At 48.4% G+C, this 14,861-nt stretch overlaps 1 protein-coding gene across 3 annotated transcripts; it reads left to right on the top strand.

Moving 5' to 3' along the window:
* Positions 1 to 1,926: 1,926 nt before the first annotated feature.
* dglucy (D-glutamate cyclase) lies at positions 1,927 to 10,223 on the top strand. 3 transcript variants are annotated; one of them, XM_080293539.1, is made up of 16 exons: positions 1,959 to 2,060; positions 3,064 to 3,149; positions 3,350 to 3,491; positions 4,164 to 4,317; positions 4,889 to 4,975; positions 5,271 to 5,424; positions 5,901 to 6,051; positions 6,409 to 6,531; positions 6,606 to 6,827; positions 7,325 to 7,442; positions 7,630 to 7,772; positions 7,887 to 7,986; positions 8,506 to 8,654; positions 8,770 to 8,889; positions 9,011 to 9,171; positions 9,355 to 10,223. In XM_080293539.1, the coding sequence occupies exons 3-16, from the start codon at positions 3,374 to 3,376 to the stop codon at positions 9,511 to 9,513; spliced, it is 1,959 nt and encodes a 652-aa protein (XP_080149665.1). In that variant the 5' UTR covers positions 1,959 to 2,060; positions 3,064 to 3,149; positions 3,350 to 3,373; the 3' UTR covers positions 9,514 to 10,223. The 3 variants fall into 3 exon arrangements, with proteins under 3 accessions (XP_026006962.2, XP_080149665.1, XP_080149666.1); XM_026151177.2 differs by lacking the exon at positions 3,350 to 3,491 and having other exon boundaries at positions 1,927 to 2,060; XM_080293540.1 differs by lacking the exons at positions 1,959 to 2,060; positions 3,350 to 3,491 and adding an exon at positions 2,718 to 2,859.
* The last annotated feature ends 4,638 nt before the right edge of the window (positions 10,224 to 14,861 follow it).

Genomic DNA, 14,861 nt, shown 5'->3' with positions numbered 1-14,861 from the left:
TGCAGGATTCAAACACAAGTGTAACTTTTAAATACATGTTCATACTTTTATTCCACAATCAGAGAGAAAGAAATAGAGAGAGAGTGCAGGACAGACAGACAGGTGACAGTCTCAGGTGTATACACTGCTACACAACAGCACCAGAGAAGGAGGATTTAGTGTTTGTGTCATTATGAGTGCTAAACAAGAAGAGTTCCCAGATGGTGCAGTGGACACATGTGTGACTCCTGTGATTAAAGCATCTTTCTTTCAGCTTAACGAGTGAACCGTCAGCTCGTTCAAACACACGTTAAAGTCCGTTTGGCTCGACACCACCGAACAGAGGCAGCAATATAACATAGCTAACATTAACAGTGCAGTGAATCCTGCTTGTGCCGTGATATTCAGGACTGCAAACCGAGCAGCATCACTGACTTTCAGCTTGTTGTGTTTGTGGATATATGACTGACTTTAATTATCCACAAAATCATCACATTCTCTGTAAGATTAAGGTCGACTATATATATAAGTAAAGGCTTTAAAACAAAGTTAATCCTGAAAGTACAAACATCGCTAATGTTGCATAACTTTGCCGACATGTGGCCAACAGTAATGTTTTAATGTTCTTCGTTATTAAACATTCGCACATAAATTAGTGACATCATATTCAGTACTTACTTTTGACAGTTCACTCTTCAGCCGCTCCCTTCTGTCGTATTTTGCGACAAAATTATCCACACCCACCGCCGCGCTATGAATTGTGGGATATATGGGACCACGAAGCGTGCACCGGACCACCAGTGTTGCCAACTTAGCGACTTTGTCGCTATATTTAGCGAGTTTTCAGACCCCTTAGCAACATTTTTTTCTAAAACGCGACTAGCGACAAATCTGGCGACTTTTTCTGGCGTTATTAGAGACTTATTTATGACGACTTTTTGACGTGAAAGCGCGTATCGCTCTTACTCTCAATAAGCAGCGGGTGCTGCCTTGGGCACCTCACCCGTGCCAAAGCGCTCACAGGCGGAGGATAGTCTTCCCCCAGCTGCTATCAGGGCAGGCAGGGCTCCCGCACTGACTGTAACGCAGTCAGTTCTTCTTTTACTGTTATGTTGTTTTGTGGACCACAAAGTTTAAAACTACTTATGAACACACACACACACACACACACAAAGTAACTCCACCAGAGTGCCTATTTCGGATGACGTTTGCCGGTCCAAGCCCGGATAAAGGAGCAGGGTTGGAATTATGACATTAAAAAAACAATAATTGCTAAAATAAATTTAATTTGTAGTTCTAAATAAATTCTAGATGCATTTAATATTTCTCTGTCCAACCGAGTAGGTTACAATTACATTAGCATGATGACGTCATTTAGCGACTTCTAGCGACTTTTAGGACAGCCAATAGCGATTTTCCTTACTGAGGCGTTGGCAACACTGCGGACCACGCTTGATATTTGGGGAAATCGACGGCGCATTTGGAGTATGCATTTGAATTTTTCATTTTTTTTTTTATTAACAATTGGAACAATACAGTCACAAACAATATAACACAATATAGTGCAAATGAACTCTCGTGGAGGATAAATAAAAAAAGAACACAGTCAATACAACAAAACTAACAGCAAGGATATGGGGGGAGGGGGCTAGACAAAAATTCACAGTATTAACGGGGAAGAATTAAAAAAGAGCACAGGTTGATACACAATAGAGGTAATGATCAAAATAGTAGCAAATGGGAAATGTCATCATAGATTGTGGCAAATCTGCTTGACTTCAGTTTTTTAAATGCATTTGAAATACACTTCGAATTGGGACAGCCGTCGCGTGGCGGTGACGTAATCGCACTTAAAATGCGTACTTCAAGCGTGCAGACCCTGAATTGGGACAACAGGGACACAGCCAACGTCCTTGAAATCCGGGAAACTGAGGACGCAGAGGCACTGGAGTAACCTTCGTCGCCTCGCTGTGACGTAATGGGCCCTCGAAGGCTGCAGCCCCGGACTTAGCTATTAGCAGCTGTTAGCCTGTGGAGCTGTCATCACCGACCCCGACACTCCGCGGATAAACCGTCACACCGTGAGTTTAATCACACTGTCGGAGGGACTTTAGGACCGTTAGCTTAACGGTCAGCTTTGCTCCCTCCGAGCGGAGATTTTCATATTAAAATAGAAGTTTCTATGTTTAATGTAGTGTACAGTGGGAGAAACTCGTCCAGCTGACTTCTTCAGTCTCAGCTGACTGCAGGTTTCCAACCTTATATAGACAGATCAAAGATCACTGTCATAGCCGATCAATGATCAATCACAGTTTGCATATCATTGATCATAAACTGACCTCACAGCCCGTTGTGAGTCAGGGGTGCTAGTGTCAGCCATTGAGCACAAGTTCTGTTTATAAAGTCGAAACCTGATGATGACGAAATGTTTCTCCCACTGAAAGCGTGCAGCCTTCCTGGACCCTGACCCTTTTTCAATCTTAATTGAAGATTTTAATATGTGGGTATTGACTTTTCAGGTTTAGTTTTTCCTTGTAAGATAATTCTTCATAATTAAACAAGAGGAATAATAGTGTGATGTCTTGTATTCATCATGAAGGTATAATTTGATATATAATAGTTTTGATTTTGTGCAAAGTATCGGATCAGTGTAGCCTGAACTTTACTGTCAGGTGGTCTCTGAGCCACTTCCTGTTTGCAGTGGTGATAGACGGGTGGCGTCACCTCTGCAAAGAGGTGAGTGCAGGCAGGGAGGAGAGGAGAAGGAGAGCAGTATGAGTGCCGGAGGAGGTTTAAAGGTGGCAGTGAGACCTGCTGTGATGGTTGGAGATGAGCGGGAGCGAGCAGAGCGGGTTACCCTGATGAATCCTCACCTGGCAGGTGTTCGATCCCTGCTCTCAGCTTCATCTACACCAATGTTCTGCTGTCCTGACAGTTTAGGAAGTTTCACATAAATAAGCGTCTGAATCTAAGTACACAAAGTGTTACCACAGATTATATTTCATTGGCTGTTCACCAGCGAATTAACCAATCAGACAGCTCGCCTATTCCTCAGGTTACTCATGACATTTTTTTAACGTTTAGGTGAAGAAGGATGCTGTCTGCATTGAGAGCTGCTCGGTGCGCCGTCAGATACCTCAGGGGTATCCGTACCTCTGCCATGGACACAGGTGATACACGCACACACACAAAAGAAAACACTGATGGAGGAGAGCAGTGAGGGAAGGAAAAAGAGTGAGTGGGGTTTAAAGTCTGGAGTGTTTCAAAGATTAACTTCATCGACTGCTGCTCGCTCAAACATTAACTGTGGTGAAGCAGATAAGAGCAGCTCATTGTTCTCTCGGGCCTTTCCCCTCCTGCTCCGTGACAGGTAAACAGGAAGCAGCTCACTGACATGCTTGTGTGTGAGATGATGAAGTCGGAACATTTAAATAATCTGAGTCCTGCTAATCTGAGGCAGTTAATCCGGCAGAAAGACCCCAGGATAAAGACCACAACAGGATTAGCCAACGGTAAGAGATCATCTGAACTGGACAGGCTTAGGACAGACTCGGGACAGCTTAGAGGTGAAATTTCTGCTGATTTGTTGGTTTAGTAAAGGAGCTGCTTTAGCGAATTAGCGTCCAGTAGGAACGTTAGCTTGTTCTAATAGTAAACATGTATACTCTCGAGTCATCCTCAGCTAGTATCCATGAATGTTGTGGACGTGTCTCCCAGAGTGTCTGGGGGGTGTATGGGGTATCAGGTCAGGTGCATGCTGGACTCAGCCAGGCGGTGAAGGGTTTGGGGTTCTTGGGATGTGGTCCTTCTGGCTTCGCTGACTGGCAGCCTCCAGCTTCCTCTGGGCTGCTTTTCAGCCGAGGGTGAAGCAGCAGGAATGAGAAACAGCTGCTCCGAGTCTGAAAAAGGGTGGAGTGCTCGCTCCGGGTTGGCGAGGATTTTCTGCCTCCAACACGTCATGTTGACGAGTTTGAGCAGATTGATTGACAGGTTGGTGTGGAGGCTGGAGCTGGTGCGGTGCAGCGAGGGTGGAGGTGTCGACGTATTGGTTCCTGCCCTCAGCGGGAACCGGTGACCACGAGCTCTGGAAATGCCTGAAAAGGATGATGTCATCCCGCAGAGCTGCCCGGACGGTCAGGGCTTCTTGGTTTTTCTCTGTTGTAACGTGTGTGTGTGTGTTTCAGGATACCAGCAGGCTAATGTGGTCGTCCTGCCAAACCAGCTCGCCGATGACTTCCATGCCTTCTGTCGCAGTAACCCCGCCCCCCTGCCGCTCCTTTATCGCAGCCAGTCGGGAGAGACTTCCTGTCCGCCTCTGGCTCAGCACGCTGACATCAGGTAGGGCTTCCTGTCCTCTCAGACGTGCTGCAGAAGGTTTACGTTTGGTTCTGTGAGCCGATGATTTTAAATCACAGATGTTTCCTGAGTCCATTCACATCGTTCTCCATGCAGCACAAAGCTCCTGCGGACTCTCAGTAACCTTTGGAGCGCTCGCCTGTGAGGCGAGAGCAGAGTTTACTCAGATAACAAGCACATCACATTATAAAATCTGATCATTTTGAATTTGATTCAGAAAAGCTGGAACAAAGAAGAAGGTGTTTGATCCTGATGTGATGAAATGATTGAACTTCTTTTCTGCAAACTGAGAGGAGCGAGCAGGAAGAGACAGACGCCAGACCAGACAGACGGTTTGGTGGATGTTTGTTTCGTACACCCCTCAGCCTGAGAGGACGGTGGCCGGGCCGGCAGGTGCTGTGACACCACGGGTGCATCGACCAGAAGCCTGAGGGCTCATAGAGTTCTTATTTTTCTGCCCTATACCCGTCTGACTCCAACGAAGGGCGGAGCTTTCCGACTGTGTCTGTTTTATTTTTCCTGATCGAGTGTTTCCTGGTTGTGTTTCCTGTAGGACGGACATCTCGCAGTACTGTGTGTATGAGGATGGTCGGCTGGTGAAAACCGTCTCCAGCCTGCAGACGTACAGTGACGCACACAGGTAATGTTGAACATGAGTTGGGGTAATCATTGAGCCTCAGCCGTGACTGCGTCCTGGTAATAACTTACTGTTGAAATGGGCTCTGGTTAAAGCATAGCGACGTCTCCGGCAGGATCTGTCCTGAAATCTAAACGTGCTTTCAGCTTGTATCCCAGGAATTACTCTACACCAGCTCCTCCGTGCTGCTTTCACTGAAAACTCGACATTAAAGCACAAACACAAGCTGCTGCTTCCTGCCTCACCTGTTGTTTCCTGTAGCATAACAGTCAGTGATCAGCCTCCCTCTGCCTCGCAGGTCTCCACCCGGGCAGCAGGCGGAGCGTCCCGGGTCGTGGTCGGACATGGTGTGTTTCTATCTGGGCTGCAGCTTTGGCTTTGAGGGCCGACTGAAAGAAGCCGGAGTCCCCGTCAGGAACGTGGAGCAGGGCAGGAACGTCAGCATGTACAGGGTACGCTGGGCCGCGCTGGGTCGCTGACAGTGTGCTGTGCAGCTCCGGCTGAAGCACTGTGGGTGTAGTGACAGGATCAGTCAGTCGAGCAGATGTTTTGGTTGGATCATCATCAGTGATTTTATGACCAGTCGTGTTTTCTCAGTATTCATTTATGCTCTCAGGTCCAGTCGACTTCCTGAATTATTTCACGTTCACTGTGACACACTCGTGAAGTGTCCGAGGGGTAGAAGTGAAGTGGGAGTAGTCACGCCCACCAGCAGCGCTTGTGTCATTCTGTCGCTAAACACGAGCTCGGAAATTCTCAGTGAATTCTGATGAAACTCTGCAGGAGCGTAGAGCGGGGTCATGTGACAGTGCACATTTGGGATCACGCTTTTCCACCAGCTCATCAGTGTGTGTGTGTGTGTGTGTGTGTGTGTGTGTGTGTGTGTGTGTGTGTGTGTGTGTGTGTGTGTGTGTGTGTGTGTGTGCAGACTGCAGTTCCCTGTGTTCCTGCAGGAGCGTTCAGCTGCCCTCTGGTGGTCACGATGCGTCCCGTCCCAGCTGCTCTGTTGGATGCAGCAGTGAAGGTCACTCATCTCAACCCACTGGCACATGGAGCTCCTGTACACATAGGAGATCCAGGTACACACACACACTCACCTGCAGCTCCTCTAACAGCCAGCAGAGGCAGCAGTGAGTCAGTCTCCATGTTAAAACCTTACAGCAGAGAAAACATGTTTACAGGATGATACACAAACTGTTTGGCCTCTGAGGTCTCTTCAGAACAACAGTTTAGGCTGCATTATTAGGGGCATGGCCTCTGTGACTGACAGGTGGATGGTGACACAGGTGGCTGTTGCTGCTAGCTGCCTGCTAGCTTCACCTCAGCTAATCTGAACAAAACTCAGATGATGAGGCTTCAAAATGTGGTGTCAAGATGACTGTGGCCATCTTTTATATACAGTGTGTCTGTGTGTGTGTCTGTGTGTGTGTCTGTAGCTCTCCTCGGCATCCAGGACCTGTCCAGGCCGGATTATGGTGATGCGGTGGAGCTGCAGCCTGGTGATGTCACAGTCTTTTGGGCGTGTGGTGTGACCGCGATTGAGGCGATCCTCAGCAGCAGTGAGCACTCTGATTGGCTGATACTGTGCTTACATCACAGCCTGCAGAGGACCTGAACAGTTTGTCTCTTTCAGAGCCTCCGTTGGCCTTCAGCCACTCGCCCGGCTGCATGTTCCTCACCGACATTCCTGACTCACCTACTTCCACCATAACTCCGCCCACTGAGGCCAAACCCCATCCTGAGCTGACCCCCCTGTGCTTCCAGGTGTCCCAGAATCCCTTGCTGTACAGCCTGGTCTCTCAGGGGACGGCGGCGAAGATCAGACAGCTGGAGGTGATGATCGGAGAAGATCCAGGTAGAAGGCCCAGGATGCTTTTTTTTAGGAGCGAATAACTGAGCTGATGATGGAGCAGGTAGAGCCTGATGAAGCTCCTCAGGTGTGTCAGCCGAGTCCACGACTAAAGTTTATTCTACAGAAAAACAAACAGGCCATAAAAAACCAGCTGTGGATTCTTTAAAGTCCTCACAGTCTGCCAGTTACACCAGTGCATGGCGTCCACGCCGCGCGCACAGACACGTGAAGCTCCTTTACTGTCATACGGGTGGTGCTGCTTTTTATTATTGTGCATCACAGAGGCTACTACACCTGCAGCGTGTTTAATGAAGGGACAGTTTTTGGGGTTTTTCTGCCAGTTTACCTGCAGACTGAACTTTAGTTGTCCTTTCACCTGCAGCCAGAGCTCCTCAGGAGTTTCATGTGGTCGTCCTCCTACCTGCCCGTCTGAGCAGCACCTGTCGGGTCGCCACTTCCTGTTCTTCTTTGTTTGAACGTTTGTGTCTGTGCGTCTGCAGGTGAGCGAGGGATCAGAGCTTTATTCGTTCAGGATGAACTCTTGCGCTCCTGTCTGGCTCTATCCCATTCCTCCTCTGTTGCCATAACAACGGGCTTCCCAACACACTACATGCACAGGTACAAACACACACACACAGCTTCCTGGTTCTGTGTGACCAGGAAGTTCAACATCGGATTATATCAGACTGTAAACAAATGATGGCGGTGGCGTCAGAAGCTGCCTCGATCATTTGTTTGCAGTCTGTGATGGGGGAGAGGTCACGAGTAACGCAGGTGATTCTCAGCGTTTGCGTCTCCTCTTCAGCCCTCCCGATGAAACCGACGGCCCACCAGGAGCAATTGCCATGGCAACCATGCTGCTGTCTCTGGGGAAACAGGTGACCATGGTGACGGATCGCCGGGCGCTGGAGATGAACCGCACCATCATCGATGAAGCAGTGAGGACGGGTGAGAGTTTTAAATCTGCTCTGGGATGAATTTAATTTAGAAATGTTCAGAATGAGAAAATAAAATGTGACTTTCAAAATAAAGTGCAAGAAACTGCTGTGATGTCACCCTCAGGAGTCCTGAAGGATGCTATCCCATTGGTCACATTTGAAGACGGTGGTCCAGACGCTGCGCGGCACTTCCTGTGTCACCATGGAGACCCTAACAAGCCCAGGTGAGCTGGCGTGTGAGGCACTTTCATGGATGGGCTGGATTTGTTGGTCCAGCTGAACTGTGCATGATGGGAAAAAGTCCAGTTTACTAGTCGCAGTCAGAGATCAGCAGCTCTCCATCACAGACCTGCTCCACCCTCTGCAGCGAGTCCAAACACACGTGAGGACTGTCATGTGACGAGTCACCTGACTTCAAACCCCGTGAGCCCATAAAATAACGACATGCGGTGTGTGCAGCAGGAGTGCTGCTGTGACCAAAGCAAAAGGACACGTGTAACATTACGATGATGTCATCATAATGCAGAAAACCTCAAAAACAAATAAAAAGCATCTCTGAGTGTTCAGCTGAACAGAGAAAGAAGAATCTGCAGGTTTGTGAATCATCAGACCACACGTGAGCCCAAACAACAGGAAACGTGCACAGACTGTTCTTTAACTTTCTCATGCATACAGCCCCCTGTTATTCACACCTGCACAGGTACAGCTGCAGGTTCTAATGTGACACTGATGCTCGTTACCAGATTCGACCACCTGGTGGCGATAGAGCGCAGCGGACGCGCCGCAGATGGGAACTACTACAACATGAGAGCAGTGAACATCAAACATCTGGTGGATCCCGTGGACGACCTGTTCATCGCTGCCAAGCACATACCTGGAATCGGCACCACAGGCGGGAACCCTCCCACCATCTGATCATTACACTCTGTGATAAATCCAGCAGCCAATCACGACTCAGCCTTACAGGAGACTGAACGATTTGTGTGTCTGTGTGTGCGTGTGTGCAGGAATCGGTGATGGTGGGAACGAGCTGGGGATGGGGAAGGTGAAGGAGAAGGTGCAGAGCCTGATGCCCAAAGGCGGTCTGATCGCCTGTGAGGTTCCTGCAGACCACGCCATCACCGCAGGTACGGCCTCTGCGAACACAGCAGCTGTCGCAGCATCATGCTGCTCACTAGAGTGAGCTGCAGGTCAGTTTGAACTAACCCTGTGTTCCATCTTCTGTGACCTCCTCCCGTGCTCCTGCAGGCGTGTCTAACTGGGGAGGCTACGCTGTGGCCTGCGGGCTCTACCTGCTCCACACCTGCCCAGCACACCTGCGCTACCTGAGGAAGGGGCTGGGACTGGAACCTGTGACCTCCACGGAGCAGCTGCAGGACTGGACCACTAACCTGCCGTCTGTGGAAAAGGTAACACACAAATGCTTAATAACTCATTAACAAGCACCAAATGTGCCCCCGCAGCCTGATCTAGAGCCTCTGTGCCTATAAATACTCACAGCAGGAAGCTAACGTGAAGCTAACGTGACTTGATTAAATAGACTGTAGTTAATGCTGGCGGACGATCTCATCTCCCTCTCTCCCTAAATCCAGGAGGAGTCCTTCCTCTCCACTCTGGTCCGGTTTGGGATCCGAAGCGGGAAAACTGGTCACCTGGCCATGGAGGTGGATGGCCTGACCTTTCACCCCACCCACTCTGACATGATCACCAGACTGCTGGAAGCGACACGAGGAGGGCGCGGCACGTTTTAATCAGAACTCTTTATTATTCCCTGATGTGATCCCAATCCTGAGGCAGGGAAACACAGAGGAAGGAGGAGAGGAGTGTGAGGGTGCTTAGCTGCTGCCTGGTAACCGCTCAGCCTGCCTTTAAATGCTCACAAAGCAGAGTGACCCCCGCGAGATGCATCGCTGCTTGTACCGTGTGAGCAGATGTACAGATTTTATTGCAGCACTCATCATCGTTGATGAGGATGATGAGGGAACATGTTTGGGTCGAGGCTGTGAAAGGCTCCGCCCATGCCCCACAAATCAGTTTGTTCTGGAAGCGCCTCAGGCCACGTTAACCGTTTGTGCTCCTGCAGCTGGAAGGACGTCCACCTCGAGGTGCAGAGCTGAGGGAAGCAGCTGAAATGTGTCTCGACTGTCAGTCAAAGAGGCCACGCCCCCATTAATGCAACCTTTAAACCTTAATAATGATAATAATAATAATGAGTTAATACAAGTTAACCTGGTGTTACGAGGGAGAAAATTGTCTCTAGAGACCAAACAGTTTGTGCATCAGGCTGCGAGCAGGTTTCATTTTACCTGGGAGTCTATGGGACCGACTCACTGCTGCCTCTGCTGGATGCTGGGGGAACTGCAGGGTAAAATCGTCCTCTCTCTGTGTTTGTCAGTAAATGAGCTGAAGAGGATTTATATGTTTTGTAGAAATGAGATATGAATAAAAGAATCTGCTCAAACCTGGCATTAAACAGCTTTCTTTTACCTTTTTTGATTCTTTCTTGGATGATTTGCAGATTTTCCTCCGTAGGTTGGAGTTTGTCCAAACTTGCAGGAGCTCCATCAGCCTTAAAAACACTGAGTCAGTCTTTTCTGGCTGTTATTAACATGCTAAACTGGAAACAGAGCGACGCTGAGATGTTTCTTATTCTCTGATACTCGATGAAGAGATTTAATTTGAATTCAAAGTAAGAAAAGCATTTTTCTGGGACTCTCCTCAGCTCTTACTGGGACAGTGGCGCGGCTGCCCCTCTGTTGGTCTTCCTTGGTCTCTTGTGTTCTGGGGGCCTCTGGATGTCTGGAGTTTTGATCTCCTCCATACCTGCTTCATACCCTGGAGGACGGGGCTGTGCCCCCCCCCCCCCACACTCCCTAGCAGATCATTACATGGAGAAACCTTTGGAATACAAGCATGCTGATCCACACCGGTATGCACACAGGTGTACACACGGGTATTCACAGACGCGGACTACAGCTTTCTTGGCTGCTGCCTCAAAGCACATTGTGCGCTGTCTATCTTGCGTGCTGCACAATATCGTTTATTATTTAGTATCTACTGATATCTACTGCTAGCTAGTTTATTGTGATGGTGCCGTTTTTTTTATTATGTTGCTCTTTGTTGTTTGCTTTCTCTTCTGTTTTTTTTCTCCATACAGGTGACCCAGGTGTTGTTGTTTTTTTGTTTTTTTTTGTTGTTGTTGTTTTTTTTGTTTGTTTGTTTGTTTTTTCTTTCTTCCCCCCTTCTCACCGTCTCTTGTCCCCTTTGGTTTTCTTTCTCTCCCTCTCTTTCTTTCATTCTTTCTCCCTGTCCTATCCCCCAGTCATGTCTGTCCCGTTTGTAGCAACTGTAAATAAAATAAATTCATAATTATAATAAAGGTCAATCAAATGGACCAATATGGCAAGGCCATGATGATCCACTTGGTAAAAGAAAAAGAAAAAAAAAAAAGGAAAAGCATTTTTGTTTGATGTTCTGCTTATCCAACGGAGGGACATGTACGACGCCCCAGAGAGCAGACATGCTGACATCTACATACCTGCTGTTTGTGAGGGGCAGCCAATCAGGTTTTCTCAAAGGGGGTGGAGATGGGCGGAGCAGCCTGTTGTCTGTGTCAGCACTGTCGTGTAATGATCCAAACACCGTCACACCTCTATCCTACAGCTTCACGACTGAGCCGTGCTGCAGGTACACTCAGGACTAAACGTGACAGAATAGCACAGACCTTTATCAAACAGTTACTGCCTGTTTACCTCAGCGCACTGTAAGCAAAGCACTAATAAATGTGCATGAAAACAGTTTATTCAAAATAAAATCATTTGTTTTTCGCTATTTGTTTTACTTTTCCAAATATAAAAACTACATATCAGAATTTTATTGTGTCAGATTTGCTACATCTGCAGTTTTTTCCTTAAAATGTAATTTTTCTGTTTCTTTAGGTTTTCGAGGGAAACAGAATCACTCTGATGATGTAGACAGAAACTGTCTGTTTCTAATATGATGCACGAGGCGTTCAGCGGTTAACACCTGGCGATTCACCTCTGCTTTTATTGTGTTTTTATTTTCAGGCCTGTAGAAAGTACATTTCATGTGACGCATCAGAGCAAAGCTCAGATATGATCGTTTCCACTGGAGGGGGAATGATGTCCTGATTGAATGTTGGATTCTGTAAATGTGCAGAAAGCTGCAGGCGAGGCGCGCTGACGTGATTGAGTTGGAGGGGAAATGGTATCGAGGAAGGTGGAGGAGGATGGAGCGCTGCGCTGCGTGATTACAGAAGTCACCTTTAAACACGCTCAGAGGAAAATGTGCTGCCCGGGTCACACAAGTCCGACACATCCTGGTGCCTGCATCAGAACGCCGGCAGCGCTGCGTCCTTTGGGTCCACGTGTTATTAATACTCACGTGTCCACGCCGCGGCCTGTTCGTGCTGCTGGCTCTGAAATGAAAACAACAACTGCTTCACAGGGAAAAAACAGGTCATTTTATTCCGTTGCTAGGCAACATGATGACATCACTATATCTGATGTAGGTAAAAACCTTTTGGGGCCTGTGACGTACCTGTGTGGCAGCTGTGTTTCACCTGTTGGGTAAGAACAGTTGTAATCACCACTGCGGAGGCCTCTGCAGCCGGGACGAGCACACGGGGATATGTCCGGGCCTGCAGTGATGGTGACGGCTGAGCGGCCTCGTGGTTGTGTTTAGTGTTCGAGCAGCTGCATTTCTGCAGCCACTTGCTGAATGTACAACTCACCACAACACAGGAGGAGAGGCGGCCCTCAAAGCCAGATAATGACGAGTGTGGTGAGGCGTTTTCAGTGGCTGCACCTGAGTCGATGCGGGCTGATGAGAAGATAAGGTAAAGAAGGAATCAGCAGAAATCAGACCTGTAAGCAAGCTGACTGACACATCTTAATGAGGTCAACAAGTGCTTTAATCAGCTTACAGAGATAAGCTTGGATCATTAATGCTCCCCAGGGAGCGCAGGAGCTGCAGACGCCTGTGAAAAGCAGGGATCCTCTTACTGTCCATGCACCGAGCAGACAAGATTTTCCATGAGAGGTCACGCCACACATCACAGAGCTGATTAGTCAGACTGCAGGCTGAAGAAAGGCTTCTTACCTGCATTCTCTCTAATGTCCAGCAGGGGGCGACTCCTCTGACGTCTGATTAGATAGAAGTCTGAGAGAAATGAGCCCAGTGGGCCGATTCCTGATGAGTTTATGGGCTCAGTCGCTGCTCTCAGGTCTGACTGAATAAAACAGGAAGTTCCCTTTGGACATGATGGTACTGTTGGAGTCAGAATGGGGGGATTAGGGCGGGACTAACTTGTGATTGACAAGTCTGTCAAGTCTGTCAATCACTGAGATTAACTACGGAGTTCCACAGGGTTCAGTGTTAGGACCAGTTCTATAATAACAACAACAATAATAATAATACATGTTATTTATAGGCGCCATTAAGACCCTCAAGGTCACCTTACGATAGCACAAGAACAATAGCAGCAATAAAATATAATAAACATTGCAAAATAAGATTTAGACATAAGGTAAAACAAAACAAAACACAAGCATGAAAGCATCAAAGCTGAGCAAGGTAAAAATGGACTAAGACAGTCTAAGACAGTATGCAATCCTAAATAAATGGTTTTGAGACAGGATTTAAAAGTAGAGAGTTTGTGGTCCGGAGATCTGGTGGAAGTGCATCCAAAGTCTCGGGCAGAACAACTAAAGGCTCTGAGTCCCAGGATAGTCAGGCGAGCAGGTGGAACAGACAGAACGAGGGGGCGAGTACGTATGGAGGCGATCAGATAAATATGCGAGGTTATGAAGCGCTTTGATAGTAAGAAGCAGGTTGGGTATCAGACGCCACCTCCCTGGGGACATCTCAGGCCCTCCAAGGTTTGGAGGTCTATCTCCCCCCACCACCACTTCCCCTGCCAGTGGCGGACTCCCTCAGGTGTCGGTGGGTTGGTGGTTCTTTGTGTCTGGGGATGGGCGTCCAGGTACACACCGGCTCACTCCTTGGCGGCCGCTTATCGGGGCCTGGAGCCTGGGGCTCGCTCGGGCCACTCCGGAGGTGGGGTGCCCCCGGCCTCTCGGCCTGGGGCTCGGTCACTCAGGCACAGCAGGCTGCCGGCGGAGCTCACGGGCGCGTCACTGCAACTCCCCCTGGCTTCTGCTCCGCAGCTGCTGGGTGAGCCCTCATCTGGGACTCTGCTCAGCTCTTTCTGGGACAGTGGCGCGGCTGCCCCTCTGTTGGTCTTCCTTGGTCTCTTGTGTTCTGAGGGCCTCCGGATGTCTGGAGTTTTGATCTCCTCCATACCTGCTTCATGCCCTGGAGGACGGAGCTGTGGCCCCCCCACACCCTCTAGCAGATTATTACATGAAGGAACCTTTTAAAAAAAACAAGCGCGTCCATGCTCACAGGTGTACACACGGGTGATCACACCCACAAACTACACCCTTTTTGGCTCCTACCTCAAAGCACACTGTGTTCTGTCGATCTTACGTGCTGCACAATAATGTTTAATATTTAGTATTTACTGTCATATTCCCATATATCATTGTGATGTTGTTTATTCTATTACTCTTGTTCTCTTCTGCTTGTTTTCTTTTTTCTTTCTCAGCAGGTGATCCAGGTGATCGATATATGCATTTTTTTTTCTTTTTTTTCTTTTTTTTCCCTGCCCGTTCTGTTGGTTTTGTGAGCAGCTGATCAGCGTGCTCGACAGCCAGTTTAGATAAACCTGTAAACAAAGATGGGTTTGAGGCCGACTTCAGCTGGATCTGTCTGAACGAAGGAGGAGCTGCATCTCACAAACAAGCCCTTTATCCTTCAAAGAGTCCATCTGCAGCTTCATCACAGCAGAACACCACCCACCTTCACATGATGAAGCAGGCCAGCACCGGGCTCTTCCTCACCTTGGACAGTGAGGCCAAAGAAACCACAGAGAGGCAGGAAGGAGCTGTTATCATCACCACAGTGGGTCAGTCTCCTCATATTTAAACGTTTCTAACTGAATGTTTACTTTCAGTCAGAGACACAAAACCAACACTGTGCCAAGTCAGACCTGCTGTGGCGCCCCCTTGTGGCAGTG

The sequence above is a fragment of the Astatotilapia calliptera genome, chromosome 19 (genome assembly GCF_964374335.1).
Source record: "Astatotilapia calliptera chromosome 19, fAstCal68.1, whole genome shotgun sequence".
Classification (NCBI taxonomy): Eukaryota; Metazoa; Chordata; class Actinopteri; order Cichliformes; family Cichlidae; genus Astatotilapia; species Astatotilapia calliptera.
This window is presented reverse-complemented; position numbering and strand designations above follow the sequence as displayed.

Bases quoted from the DNA above. Each gene is read 5' to 3' on its own strand.
- dglucy (XM_080293539.1), top strand. From the start codon at position 3,374: ATGCTTGTGTGTGAGATGATGAAGTCGGAACATTTAAATAATCTGAGT. The intron at 6,052-6,408 runs GTACACACACAC...GTGTGTCTGTAG, and splicing joins TGTACACATAGGAGATCCAG to CTCTCCTCGGCATCCAGGAC. The intron at 7,443-7,629 runs GTACAAACACAC...TCTCCTCTTCAG, and splicing joins CCAACACACTACATGCACAG to CCCTCCCGATGAAACCGACG.